This window comes from Miniopterus natalensis, chromosome 8, assembly GCF_054644295.1.
Source record: "Miniopterus natalensis isolate mMinNat1 chromosome 8, mMinNat1.hap1, whole genome shotgun sequence".
NCBI lineage: Eukaryota > Metazoa > Chordata > Mammalia > Chiroptera > Miniopteridae > Miniopterus > Miniopterus natalensis.
Window position 1 is genome coordinate 80,374,406 of NC_142088.1, and position 15,173 is coordinate 80,389,578.

Here is a 15,173-nt window from a genome sequence, read left to right on the forward strand (position 1 = left end):
CTTCTGTTAGATGTTAGACCTCCTGGACTAGTTGCACTCATTAATTTTTATATCTTTTTTCTCTCGTTTTCAATATCTTTGAATTTTTGTCCTACTTTCTAGAGGAATTTCTCTACTCTATTTTCCAACCATTCTATTGAATTTTGTTTGCTGTCATTTTTAAAATATATCTTTATTGATTACAGAGAGAAGGGAGAAGGAGAGAGAGAGACAAATATCAGTAATGAGTCAATGAGAGTCATTGATTAGCTGCCTCTTGCATGCTCCCTAATGGGGATGGAGCCCGCAATCCAGGGATGTGCCCTGGCTGGGAAAGGAACTGATCTCCTGGGCCCAGTGGGGAAGGAGCCCTCTGGAGTGCAGGGTGCGGGGAGTGACCGCTGTTCCCAACTGGTGTTTTAATTGATTCTTATACATATTACCACCCGCTCCCCCCACCCTCTCGTCCTGCCCAGAGAAGTTCTTGGTTCCTCCGAGTTAAATCTTTTCTGGGGTTTTTGCCCTTCATATGAGTTGGTCCACAGTTGAAAAGTAGGGAAAAGTAGGGAGGCTTTTAACCTTTTCAGCGCTGCCAAGACAGTTTTCATTCTTTCATCTGCTTTTTTTTCTGTCAATATTTTGGCCTTTATTTTTTATTAATATGGGTCTATATGGTTTTTTAAATCATCTATGATTAGTTTGGTGAAGATTCAGGAAGGAGCAGAGAAATGGATAGGCTCAGTCATGTCTAGCTGGCAATGCAGTCATATAACTTTTTTGAGGACCCAGTTGTCAGCTAAGTAGGACTACAAAAGAACTCGCTCAGCTTGATAAAGGGCATCTACAAAACACTACAAGCAATATGATATTTAATGGCAAAGACTGAATGTTTCCCCCTTATGATCAAGAATGGGGAAAAAAATGTTCACTCTTACCACTTTAACTCAACATTGCACTGGAGGTTCTAGCCAGTGCAATCAGGCAAGAAAAAAAGAACGAAAAAGCACCCACATTAGAAGGAAAAGTAAAACTGTGTTTATTTGTAGTTGATGTGATTGTCTATACAGAAAATCCAATATAATGTACTAAAAAGCTTCTGGAATTAAGTTAGTTTAGCAAGTTTGCAGTATATAAGAACAGTTTACAAAACTCAGTTTTATCTTTGTACTAGCAAAGAACAATATTAGACTGAATGTTTAGAAAAACAGTATAAATTAAAATAGCATAAAAAATGAAACAGGATAAATCTGACAAAGGATGTTAAAGACATATACACTGAAAGCTACAGAATATTGCTGATAGAAATTTTAAAAAGCCCAAATAAATAAGGTGATAAACCATGTTCATGGGTTGAAAAACTCTATATTGTATAGATGTCAATTTTCCCCAAATTGACCTATAAATTCAATACAATTCCAATCAAAATCCTAGTAAGGTTTTTGTGTAAAAATTGACAAACTGATTCTAAAATGGAAACGAAACTGCAAAGGTCCTAAAATAGCTAAAACAACTTTCAAAAAGAATAACAAAGTTAGGAGACTAATGTCACCTAATTTCAAGACTAATAGAGCTATAGAAGTCAAGATTGTGTGCTATTGGCACAAAAAGAAACAAATAGAGTAAGGGGACAGGATAGAGAGAAGAGAAATAGACCTACCCATGTATAAACAACTGGTTTCTCTACAACTGTAAATGGGCCGTTCAGTGTGAAAAGACAGACTTTTCAACCCATGTTTCTAGAGAAACAAGAGGGCATTACATGCAAAAACAAAAGAAAACAAAACAAATTTTGATCAATGACTTGCACCATATACAAACATTAACTCAAAATGGATCATGGAACTAAATGTAAACCCTGAAATAATAAACCTTCTAGAAGAAATCATATGGGAAAATATTTATGACTTTGGGTTAGGCAAAGATTTCTTAGATGTAACACCAAAAGCACAATCTATAAAAGAAGAACTTGATAAATTGTATTTAAAAGGTAAAATGTCTGCTCTTCAAAAGATACTGTTAATAGAATGAAAAGTCAAGCTACAGGCTCAGAAAAAATATTTGCAAAGTAGAATTCAGATAAAGGATTGTATCTAGAATATATTAAGAACTCTCTAAAGTCAAGAATAGGGAAACAAATAACACTTAAAGTATGGACCAAATATTTGAAAAGACACTACACCAAAGAAGATATATGAGTGAAAAGATGTTCAACATCGCTAGTCATTAGGGAAATAAAGTTAAAATCAGAATGAGATACCACTGCACACCTGTTACAGTGGGTAAGGTGAGAAAGAATGACTGTGCCAGCTGTTGGCAAGGAGGAACTGGGACTTACCTACGCTGCTGGCAGGGATGTGAAATAGAATCTCCCCTGTGAAAACCAACTTGGCAGTTTCTGTCAGAGTTAAACACGTGCTATTCCCCGGCTAGGCATTTACCCAAGGGAGATGAAAACATATATCCATGCAAAGGCTCGTATACAAATATACGTAGAAACTTTTATCGTAGTCAAAAACCGAAAATAATGCAAATGTCTACCAACAAGTAACTGATAAACAGTGTTGTATAGCCATCCAGTGAACTGACACTCAACACAAAGGAATGAACTATCGATACATTCCACAACTTGATAAATCCCAAAATACTTATCCTGAGTGAAAGGAGCTGGACATAAAAGGTTACATACCGTATGATTTAATTTTTATAAAATTCATTGGTTTCCTGGGAATGGGTTAGGGTCGGGTGGAGCTGGAGTGAGAAATTACAAAGAAACGTTTGGGGATGACGCATGTGCTCATTATTTCTGTTATGGCCGTGGCAGGGGGGTCTGCGCGCGCGCACACACACACACACACACAACATTACACAGTAAATTCTCAAGGTCCTCTTTGACAGATTCCTCAACTGTAAACAAAACAGCAAATAGTAAAACCAATTCTACTTTAGGTTAATTGATATAAACAAGAATTAAATTCCTACAGCACCTCATCAATGTTATAATGAAACGACATAGAACAAAATGATGTTACTTGAGAACCTGCTATATTGTAAATGTGTATAGATTATTCCATGTCAAGTGTACCTCAGTAAAGCCGCTAAAAATTCAACTCTAGTTATTTTTGTTGGGTTTCAGGATAGAGCAGAGAAATAGATGTGGTTTGCCCACCGTGTTTAAACGAAAATACAATCACATAACTTTTTAAACAATCCTGTTCTTATTTGAAAATCTACAAAAACTTTTGCTTGCTCTATTTCTCTCTATCATTAAGACTTCCATTAGTTTATGCCTCATTCTGTTCCCAGCCCAAACAAGTACTGGGTTGGGTCCCAGTGCAATGACTTACCAGAGGTGGCTGGAATGCTATTGCCTGAGGGTTAATTCCTTACTCCAGTCAGGTGCAGATCTGTCCCTGAAGCAAGAGAAGAGACTAAGCAATCTTTCAGATTCTTTTCTTTTCAATAAATTTATTAAGTAGTTACATTATAAATGGTTGATCTTAAAAATGAAGGAGGCAGGTAAATGAGATAATGCACCTTGGCATTTGCATTTCATGTAAGTCCTCTCCTTCCTCCCCCCGTAGTCTTAGTGATACAGTCTCTGGAACGCTACAGGTTCCTGGGATGGGTGGGGTGAGCCTGAACGATGCCCACATGTATCGTAAGCCCAGGACATGCATGGGCCCATGAGAGGCACACCCCTACCATGATTGGTGGACCTGGGTTAGAATTCCTTTTCTCAGAACTGCTTTAATCATGCATTACTCTTTTTTAGAAAAGGAGCCTCTGGTTTTACCAGTTATATTTTGCTAACAATCCCAGTAGGCAAATAATGTTTTTAATTTAAAGTGTTTTTGTTCTCATGGTGAGTGAGAGAGTCCCAAAATGGTGAGGATTTTTTCTTTAGTATGATTCAGAAATAGAAACTCCCAGATGTGAAAGACCTTTAAAATAGACATCAGAAGGTTCCAGTCTGGAACAGCACCTTACAAGTGAGGTAAAGCAATTCATGTTAAAGTTTAAATTGTTAAAGGGAAAAAAAGGAAACGGGGAAATGAGTCCCCTGAGGGTAGTGTCCATGTTTTATTACCTCTGTATTCACACTGCCAAGCAAAATAGGTAACCATCTGTTGGACATTTACAATTTGGGGGTGATTTGCATTCATCTCCTCTTACTCTAACACGAGGTCACCTCTTTCGGGTGAGGAAGTCATTGCCGGTGGAGCAGGTGAGACACTCAGTGTTCATTCACAGGTGGCCAGGCCTGGGCATTAATTTCCCTCAGGACAGTGACTGGTTCAGAAATAGGCGTGTGAACTAAGATGAGCCCATTACAGCTCTCCCCAACGCCTTCTGTCCCTGTTTGTTGGAAAGACTTTTCTGAGATATATACACAGCCTCCTACTGTAGGAGGAAAGGTGAGGCCCTGACGCCTGTGTCTGAGCCCCTCCCCCCAAATCCAGGTGAGGCTGAAAGTAGCCACAATCCTTTTTGGTTTGAGGTTAAGTTGGGCTGGGTTTCTGTCACTTAAAACCAAAAGAATTACAATTAATACGATTGTGATAATTTAATGAAAACCTTTAAAATAGATTTAAAAAATAAATATGAAGGTCAGCTGCCTTCCAACTCAAATGAAAACAAAATATGCTTTCAAGATTTCTTCAGTTTTTCGTTTTCAAAAGTTTGATTATGATGTGTGTTAGCACGTATTTGGGGGGGTTATCCTGTTTGGGGTTCACTAGATTCTTGAATCTGTGGGTTAATGTCTTATGCCAAATTTTGAAAATTTTCAGCCATTCCTTTTTGAACACTTTTTCCAGGCTCATTCTTTCTCTTCTCTAGAAAGACTTTCGTTGGCCCCACAGGTAGGTCCCTGAGGTTAGGTTCATTGTTTTCTTCAGTCTATTTTCTTTTCATAGTTCAAATCGGGTAACTTTTATTGCTCTAACTTCAAACTCGCTGCTTTATTCTTCGATCTTCTTCAGTCTGCTTCTGAGCTCTTCCAGTGAGTTTTTACATTTAATGTTATCTTTCAGTTCTAAAATGTTCTTTTGGCTCTTGTTCATAGTTTCGATTTCTTTACCAAAACTCTATTTTTTTCATTTCTTTAAAGCATGTTAAAATGTTCCCTGTGAAACACTTTCATAATGGCTTTTCTACAACTCTTGTCAGATTGTTTCAGTTCTGTGTCTTCTTGGTCTTGCGATCTGTTGATTGCCTTTTCTCAATCTCGTTGAGATTTTCCCAATTCTTGGGAAAATTACATCTTTAAAATTAGTTCCAGACTTTCTGGGTGTTATGTCATGAGACTCTGGCTGTTATTTAAATCTTCAGTTTTAGCAGGTATCCTCTGCCATCACGCCAGTGGGGGAAGGGTGGTGCTGCCTTGCGGCTGGCAGTTGGGAGCGGAAGGCCCAGGTCTGCACATGGTCCCCACCAAAACTCAGGAGGATGGAGGCTTTTGTTACTGCAAAGTTAGTCGGAAAGTCCTGGAGCCCACTTGGCCTCCTCTGACAACACCCAGTGTGGGAAGGGCTGGGAGCAGAAGCCTGTTCCAGCTGGGCGAGGGTGGATCTCGGCCCCCACACAGGACTCTTGACGGGGGCTGGAGTGGGGCCTCTGTTTTTCCTGTGGCATTTGGCTGCAGTGGAGCCATTCTTGTCTAAAATGTTTCAGTCTTGCTAGACTGTTCCTATCCTATCTTTTGGCTGAAAGAACAGGCATCTCTTGAGCATTTTCTTATCTGTTGGCATCTCTAGGTTGTTAGCTTCTCCAGCACCCGGCTGAGAATTTGAAGGAAAAAGAAAATCCAGTGAACTCAAAACTCAATGCCTGTCATTCTTGGGTCCTGGGGTCCCTACCCATTCTGTTTTCTTTGCTCTACCTTTCAGGGTGTGTGTGTGTGTGTGTGTATGAATATATGCTCGAAACACAAATGCATGTACCCTATGACACAGAAATTCCTCTAATAAGAATTCACCCTACAAAAATATTCATAATTTATAATATTTCATACAAAGATTCACTATAGCATTGCTATGTATGTTTGTTTAATAGTTAAACATTGGAAACAACCTACATGACCATCATTAGGGGACCAGTTTTCTAGTTACAGTAGATACTTACAACTGAATATTTGACAGGTTTTACAAAGGAAATAGCACTGTGTGCATTGGTTAGGTACCATCTCCAAGATACATTATCAAATAAAAAGGTAAAAGGCAAAACAGTGATAGTGTGTGATACCATTTGTTTATATAAAACAAAAATAAACCCACTTAACATAGCTGTTTTTATATTTCCATATTATGTATATATTTTTCAAATTTCTGTAAGTTTACCCAAGACACTGGCAACCCTGTTTACCTCTCATGTGTGAACTAGTGCCTGAGGGAAAGATGCAGGAAGGAAGCTTAATTTTCACTCTGTACCTCGGTCTAAACGTCAGGTTCCCAGGACTCAGAGCCTGAGACAGGGACTGAGTGTGTGCTTTCAGGAAAAGGGGAATGAGGCGGCAGTAAGAAGGGTGGGCCCGGGATCAAAAGCTAAGCAAGAATGCATCTTGGCTGGAGTCCCGCTTCTGCCCGATGCCTTGAGGAGCTCTGGGATGTGAATTATGCCGTAGGGTGTCCTCCCGTGATACAGAGTCCAGGCTTTTGTATCCTGATCAGTCAGCAATTGGCAGTGAACTGCCCTCAGGAGACGTATCTTCTCAGGAGAGGTGGCTGCTATTGGACAAAAACATATCTCTAGAAAAAGGGTCAGTTCAATCTTCACAGCCATTGAGAAACCAGATTAGGAAAAGGGACTTGGGACCAATAGGTGTCTACCACAACCTCATTGTATTTCTTGAAATCTGAAGAGAATGCATTTACCGCCTCAAAAAAAAAAAAATTAGAAAAGAGTCTCTTTTTGTGGTTTGTCTGAGTCTAAATTCAGTACAAATGCTAAAATTCAAACAGAAAGCTAGCCTTAGAAATCCTTAGCAAGACTCTAACCTGGGACCACATGTTAGTCAATTTTTCCACCAGTATTGGAACAAATTGTGGCTTTTTTTGGAAGAGTACCACATGAAATAGTTGGCTCCATGTAGATCACCTTTATTTGAAGAATCCACAACTTTAACTGGCCTCACATTCACTGATGAGAGTTTCCAGGATGCAAAGCGGAACTGAGGGAACAGTAGGTTTTCGTCCCTCATCCCAGGCTCACCCAAGGACAGAATGTGAGGGAACTAAGCATATTATTTTGTCTCTGTTCTTTATTTTTCCTACAAAATGTAGTAATGAATGCAGTACATGTTGCATAGAAAGATTATCCAGAAATTGGACAAAAGGCAAAAGGTGACTAAGTGAACTTTTAATATCCTATTAGAGCATTTTCTGATAAACCCCTTGGAGGATCGTTATTTCTCAGGAAATGAAACTTGTCTGGCAAGCAATTGATTAGATCCAGGTGTCTCACATCTTTATAAAGTTAGATGTTAGCTCATAAAAACTGGTCAGTATGATTCCCTCCGTCCAAACCCCTGAAGAAAAGCTAACCCACAGGTTATGGTTTTATCTTCCTCTAGGATATAAACCAGTTCCACATCTAACTCAAAAATCTGATTTCAGCATTCCCTTTCCCACTGATATTTATGTCCCAGTTTCTCATATCCTCATAAAACTATTTCCTCTGTCTTCTGGTTCCTTCACTGATGAGTTAAAACTTTGACATGCTCACTATTTATGAGAATCATGCTTTTTAAATAATTTGAGAAAATATGCTTTTTCAGTGTAAACTAACTGTAAATTTATGTGGTTAAATGCACATACAGAGTAGCTTGCTATAAAAGAATGCATTGCATGACAGCAAATCCCAGTGGGATAAAACAACACCAGATTCACTGTACATCTCTTTCTCTTGCGGGCAGGGTTGTATGCATTTAAATTTGAACAGTGGCTATTAGCTTGGCTGCTGAAGTACTTTACATACTGACAAGGTAGTACTTTGAAAGATGGCTTCACTAATAAAGAGAATAAAAATAAAAATTAGTTATATATTTTTCCTGGTGCTTTTTTCCTCAAAAAAAAAAAAAAAAATTAGAGAAGAGTCTCTTTTTGTGATTTGTCTGAGTCTAAATTCAGTACAAATGCCAAAATTGGCAGAGCCTTGGGCCTAAGGTTGCCATTATTAGTAAGTGAAAATACAGACTATCTAGTTAAATTTAAACTTCAGATAAAAAAAAAAAAATAGTATAAGTAGATCTCAAATATTGCAAGTATTTTATCTGAAAAGCTGACCTGGAGAGTCCCAGAGTTCAGTTCGGGCTGTAAGAAGCAGGCAGGGAAGCAGCAAGGTGGTTTCCAATAGTGCAGGAATGCAGAGGATCCTAGGCAGCATGAGGCCTGTGCTGGGAAATGCCAAGGGCCAAACCCAGGAAGCAGAACCTGTTCCTCATTCCGAGGAGTGAAGCCTCGAGTCAGGAGCTAAGTCGCAGGGCAAACAGCTCGAGCCAGAAATGGGGCCAACACCTGGCTCACCAGCTATTTCCAGCCAGAACTCGCCCCTGTGGCCGGTCAGCAAGGTGTTTAAAATTACTTAAATTAATGTACGTGCAGACATGAGTTAACTCGTGACTGGTCAGCAAGGTGTTGAGAATTCACAGAGCTGCTCTGAAGGTTAATTAGGGTTTTTTTTTGGTTTTCTAATTTTTTAAATATATCTTTATTGATTTCAGAGAGAGGAAGGGAGAGGGAGAGAGAAATAGAAACATCAGCTGCAGCCCACAACCCGGGCCTGTGCCCTGACCGGGAATCAAGCCCCGATCGCCAGATCCTAGGTCGATGCTCAACCGCTGAGCCACGCCCGGCCGGGCTGAAGTTTAATTTGTTAAAGTGGCTTTTATTTCCCAGACACTCTGGAAAGTCCACCCAGATACATGAGTTGAGGAAACATATTTAAAAATTCAAAGAGAGCATATATTTTTTTAAATTGTGGTAAATTATACATGACATGATATTTATGGTTTCAGCCATGTTGAAGTGTACGACTCGGCGGCATTAAGGACCTCCACGCTGTTGTGGAGACATCACACTCTCTAGTTCACGCACTTCCTCACCTTCCCAAGCACAGCCATCTGCTCATTAAACAGCAGCTCCAGCAACTCCTAGCCCCTGGTAGCCCTATGGTACTTTGTCTCCTTATGAATTTGTCTATTCTCGGTAACTCGTATAAGAGGAATCACATACAGTGTTTGCTCTTTTGTGTCAGGCTTATCTCACTAAGCATAATCTTTCCAAGACTTATTGTTATGGATCAGAATTTTATTCTTTTTTTTTCCCTCACCAGAGGATATTTTTCCCCATTGCTTTTCAGAGAGAATGCAAGGGAGGGAGAGAGAGAGAGAAAGAGAGAGAGAAACACCGATATGAGAGAGACACATCGATTGCCCTGACCAGGGCTGGAGACCGTGCCTGCAGCCGAGGTACATGCCCTTGGCTGGAACTGAACTGGAGACCCTTCAGCCCGAGGACTGACCGTCTAACCACAGAGCCAAACTGGCTAGGGCCAGAATTTCATTCTTTTTAAGGCCGAATAACATTCTATTGTACACATATATCATATTTTGTTCATCCATGAAGAGGACATTTTGTGGACATTTTCAGCATGCCTGTGTAACAGTTATTTATTGCTATATAAAAAGGGCTCCATAACTAACTGTATTAAAATAACAACTTTTCTTTAAAAATTGGTGTTGTTGTTGGATACACTTGGAGTTCTGCTGATTTGCGGCAGGCTTCAGCCACAGCAGCTGGGCCGGGAGCTGACCGGGCTGGGACAGCCTCACTGGGGTGGCTTGTCTCTGCCTCGTGTGGCCTCTCATCTTCCAGCAGGCAGCCTGGGTGGTGGAAGGAGGGGAAGTGGGCAAGGCATCCTCAAGCCCAGGCTGAAACCAGCACACGTCACTCTTGCCTCCATCAAAGACCAGCCTCGATTCAAGGGTGGGAAATAGGCTACACCGTTTCATGGGAGGAGCTCAAAACTCAGAGCCTCTACCCACAGATATGGAGAAGAGAATACGTCTGGCCATCTTTGCAGTTCACCATAACCTAGTACGCTAGAAAAAAATTTGTCTGAAAGTTTGTTTCTGTACTTCCCAAATTGGTCAACAGATTCAATGCAATCCCTATCAAAATTCTAAGAGCATTTTTATTTTTTAAGATATGGACAAGCTGATTTTAAAATTCATATGAAATTTCAAGGGACTTAGGAAAGACAAAATAATCTTGAAAAAGATGAGCGAAGTTGCAGAACTCACATTTCTCAATTTAAAAACTTACTACAAAGCAAAAGCATCCAGGACACTATGGTGCTGGCATAAGGATAGAAATATAGAACGATGGCAGAAGATTCAGAGTCCAGAAATAAACTGATATATCTGTGGTCAATTAAAATTTAACAAGAATGCCATGGCCAGTCAATGGGGAAACAATAGTGATTTTAACAACTGCGGCTGAGACAACTGGACACCATGAACAAAAGAATGAAGTTTGATCCTTACCTTATATCACATACAAAAATTAACTCAAAATAAATCAAAGACCTAAATGTAAGAGCTAAAAGTTTAATTCTCTTAGAAGAAAACATGGTAGTAAATCTTCATGACCTCAGATTTCGCAGTGGAGTCTTAAATCTGACACCAAAAGCATGAGCAACAAAAGAAAAAAAATAGATAAATTGGATTTCATCAAAATTAAATCTTCTAGTGTCATGTTTCAAATGACACTATCAAAAAAGTGAAGAGACAACTTATAGAATGGGAGAAATATTTGAAAATCAGATATCTGATTAGAGACTTATACCTTGAATATATAAAGAACTCACAATATAAAGACATACACTTTAATTTTAAAAATGGGTAAAAGATCTAAACAGACATTTCTCCAAAGAAGATATATAAGTGACTCAAGAAGATACATAAATGGCCAATAAGAACCTGAAAAGACACTTAACGTAATTAGCCATTAGGGAAGCAAATCTAAACAAGATACCATTTACATCTGCCGGGTGGGATACTACTTCACTTCTACTCAGATGGCTATTTTAAAATGTCAGATAATAACACTGTTGGTGACAGGAACAAGTCACAAAATAGCACATGTTATATGATTCCACTTATATGAAATTTCTAAAAGAGGCAAATCTATAGAGACAGAAAGTAGATTATTGATTGGGAGGAATGGGGGACTAGGGAGGTGACAAACAGTAAGAGTTTCTTTTTGTAGTGATGAAATGTTCTAAAATTGACTGTTATGATGGTTGCGTCTATTGGTAAATATATTAAAAAACATTGAATGGTACACTTGCAATATGCAAATTACATGGTATTTCAATTACATATCAAGAGCTGTTATTTTTAAGAGGTCACATATTGCATAACTCCATTTATATAAAGTGTCCTGGTGGGCAAATCCATAGAGTTAGGAAGTAGAGAGGTGGTTAGCAGGGATCAAAGGAAGAGGGAAACAGGAGTGACTGTTAAAAGGTGGGGAGTTTCTTTTTGAGTTGATTTAAATGTTCTGGAATTGGAGGGTGTTGATGGTTGCACAGCATTGTAAATATACTGAAAGCAACTGGGTTGAATGCTTTAAAATGGTGAATTTTATGTGATAGGAATTTGATCTCAATAAAAAATTTATAGCTTGTTTCATTTGTTTGTTTTAAATACTGAGAAAGACAAATGATTCCTTACACTTCTATTTAAGGTGAGCTCATTAAGTAATTGAAACGAATTAGTCCAAGAAGTTTAAGTAAAAGCTCTCTAGTTTTTCTAGATTTTATTGCTCTGACTTACACTGACTATAATTTGTATCCGTATACATTCTTTAAATGACCACATTTACTTATGGGAAAAATAAGAAACCCAACCACTATTCTAGACTCTTGTTTTTAATTAATGCAATTATTACCAAATCTGAGGCAGTTCTTTAAAGGCACTTACTAGACATTACTGGGCTCTAATCGCTATAATTTTCACATTTAATTATTTGGCCTAAATATCTACTTACTTATCTACATATGTATAAACAAAATAGGGAGAACAAATTATAATAATTTCTGCTTTTGGAGTCCTTCCCTGGGTCCACATTATGACAAAGTATTTTTGTATTTAGGCTAAAAATCAATAGGAGGTGATTCAAAACTAAATTGTTGAATAACAAGTATTGTCATAGTTACAAGACAGCTGGCATCACGGAGCAATGCGTGGTGGCAGGACACGCCTGGATAACTGGCAGCTGCTTTGTCTGGAGATGTCGTGCAAACGCATCGCTCATCTGTTCCCTTTCCTTCAACTCAGGCTTATTGCCGCAGGGCTGCGTCTGTTGAAACTTACATTGCTGAATGTTTGATGGACGAGTGTGTGTGTGTGTGTGTGTGTGTGTGTGTGTGTGTGTGTGTGTACATATACATATATATATATTTAAAAGTATCATTAGTATCTGGGGGTTGGGAGTTTCCTAAAATCCTGAGTAATAAATAATTTGTTGATTTTAGAAAGTGATAATGCCCAGAGTTGATAAAGATGTGGGAAAATAGGCAACGTCAATACTCTGCTGCTGAGAACATAAATTGGTACTAAACTTCTGGGGAACAGCTTGGTAGTATGCCACCAGGTTCTAAAAATGCATGCACCCTTTGACCCAACAATTCTAATCTTAGAAATATAGCCTGAGAAAATAATGGAATTAACGTGAAAAATTCCATGTTTATTGTATCAGTGTATCTGTATAAACACCTGCACTGTGAGCAGTCTGCATTCCTACCAGCAGGCATTAAGTTTGACATATTTATACGAGATATGGCCATAGACTGACGCTCATTAATATGGAAAGATGTCCCAAATATATTATTGGTGAAAAATGAAGGTGAGCAATCAGTATTTATTGACAAATGCCCTTAAAATGATACAAAGAGATCAGATTATGCCTTTCTATATTTCCTGAATTTTTGCAACCAGAGTGTGTTATATGTACAATCATAACAATCAGTGAAATCAATTCCATCTGGAAGAAAAAGATGCCTTCGTTCCCAGAGTGGTTAACCCCCTCTGTTCATCGTTTTCATCCGCTAGGCGGCATTCGTGTCCGACGAGGTCTTTGAAGTTCACTGCACCATCCTCAGGGAACAATGCAGATTTCTCCCTGTCCCGCAAGAGCTTAGAGAGGCCAAGGTCAGGTCAAAGGTCACCCCGGAGAGGGGCGATGGTGGCCAGTTCCAGGGTCTTCAGCAGGTTGCCACATTCAGGGTTCTTACGTAGAGTTACCACGATGTTTTGCAGGTAAACTTGTGTGACACCCCTCCCAGGAATTTTGAAGAGCTCAGCACAGGCCATGCCACTGACCTCTCCAAACCGTGAGCCTCCCTCAGCCTTGGGAAGCCCCCCCGCACTCTCCCCCAGCAGGCCTATCCCACGCCTCCTGTTCCCTCTCCAGGAGAGAGGCAGCCTGGGCCCCGTTTGGTGGGGTCGGAGGAGGAGCTTGCTGGCCACTGTTTCCATTACCATAAGTGTCAGGGTTACTGAAACCAGGTACTAAATGTGTTTGATCACCTGAATAAAAAGTTCATTGCACCTGGCTACTCTGTGGAGGAGAAAGTCCCATCCCTACGATTTTGTTCTATAAACTTAAGGATGATATAAATAAAAGGTAGAAGGACAGGATATTCCCAAGTCTGACATAGCCGTTTTAGTCATAACTGTCCCTCACTCCAGCAAAAAACAGGAGGGGTATTGCAGGGAGTAGATCAGAATTCAGCAATGACTCTTGTCCGTGGAACAGACTAATAGACCGCAGGGACAGGGGGTGGGAGGACTGCAAGAGGTCACCAAAGAACATTTATGCATATATTCATAGCCCAGGGGCACAGACAACGCTGTGGTGAAGGCGGGAGGTGCGGAGCTGGGTGGAGAGGGGACAAAGGGGGTGAAATGGGGGACTTCTGTAATAGTGTCAGCAATTAAAAAAAAGGAATGCCTCTTGTCCAAGAAACCTATGCAAATCATATTGTCACTGTTCTTGTACATCGTGGTATCCTCACAGTTTACTTTCAATAAATGTCGATGAAATATAGATGGAGTTAACATTGCACAGGGATGTAACGTGTCTTATTACATATCCAATTGCACACTGTAGCTGGATATTGATATGCTGACTGTTTTCAAGAAGGGCTCTACTATAACCAAGTAAGATCCAAATGCATAAACAGATTGGCGAAATTTCAATTTATTAAGAGAAAAATTGCATCCTGCAGAGAACTCTGAAGCCTGCAATTGAATGAGGGGAACAAATTTTAGTGGCCAGGAGAAATGAAAAAAGTGTAAAATTTGTTTGTCTCAAAAGAGCCAACTCTAAGTGTATTTCACAAAACTTCCACCAAAAAGGCGTTACAAAGCTGGGAATTAATGCAACTTAGTCCTGGATTATAAAAATGAGCAAATCCGTTTTTGTAATTATCTATTATAAGTAGTAAGTAGTGTTTCCTTTTTTCCTCCCCCCCGCTTTTTTGCAGTTTTACAGCTTTACTTGACGATCAGCAGTTAGTTCTCACACACATTAACTGCAGATTTTTGAAAGCGGTGACAGGCATGTAGGGGACAACTGCACAGAGCTTGTTTGGGGAACCTTCATCCCAGTACGTCTTCCGGACAAGCGCCCCTGGACACGGCCCGGGACACTCCTCGCTCCTTTGGCCAGGCAGCTCTGCTGAGCCAGGTGTCAATGCGCATCTGGAGGTCCCCTCTCCATCCTGGTAAATTCCCCGACCCCTGTGAGGGCCGAGGGGCACGCTTCCTGAAACCCACTCCATGGATGTGCTTGTGAATTTTGATGGCTCTTCTCCGGTCACTACCTTGTTGACGGCCAGAGGGCCCTTCTTCTCACCACCCTTCTTTGCGGGAGCCATTATGCCTGGCCCACGTTGGAAAGAAAGAGCTCAAGGTATTGTGGGAGAGGGAGGCAGTGTTCCCTAGTGTCTTTTAGTTTGGTTTATATCACTCATATGGTTGAGATTGGTAGTGCCTCCCTTAGGCGGCTACCCAGGTGCCTAGTGTCATTCAGGACTGCTTTTTTTTTTTTTAAAAAAAAAGCATTATTATCTTTTTAAAAAATTTTTATTAATATATCTTTATTGATTTCAGAGAGAGGAAAGGAGAG

General features: G+C 39.8%; 1 protein-coding gene across 1 annotated transcript; it reads right to left on the reverse strand.

Moving 5' to 3' along the window:
• Positions 1 to 14,550: 14,550 nt before the first annotated feature.
• On the reverse strand, positions 14,551 to 14,922 carry LOC148092648 (large ribosomal subunit protein eL31-like). The gene has a single exon (XM_087819402.1). It carries the CDS (start codon positions 14,920 to 14,922, stop codon positions 14,551 to 14,553), a length of 372 nt encoding a protein of 123 aa, XP_087675528.1.
• Between the last annotated feature and the right edge of the window lie 251 nt (positions 14,923 to 15,173).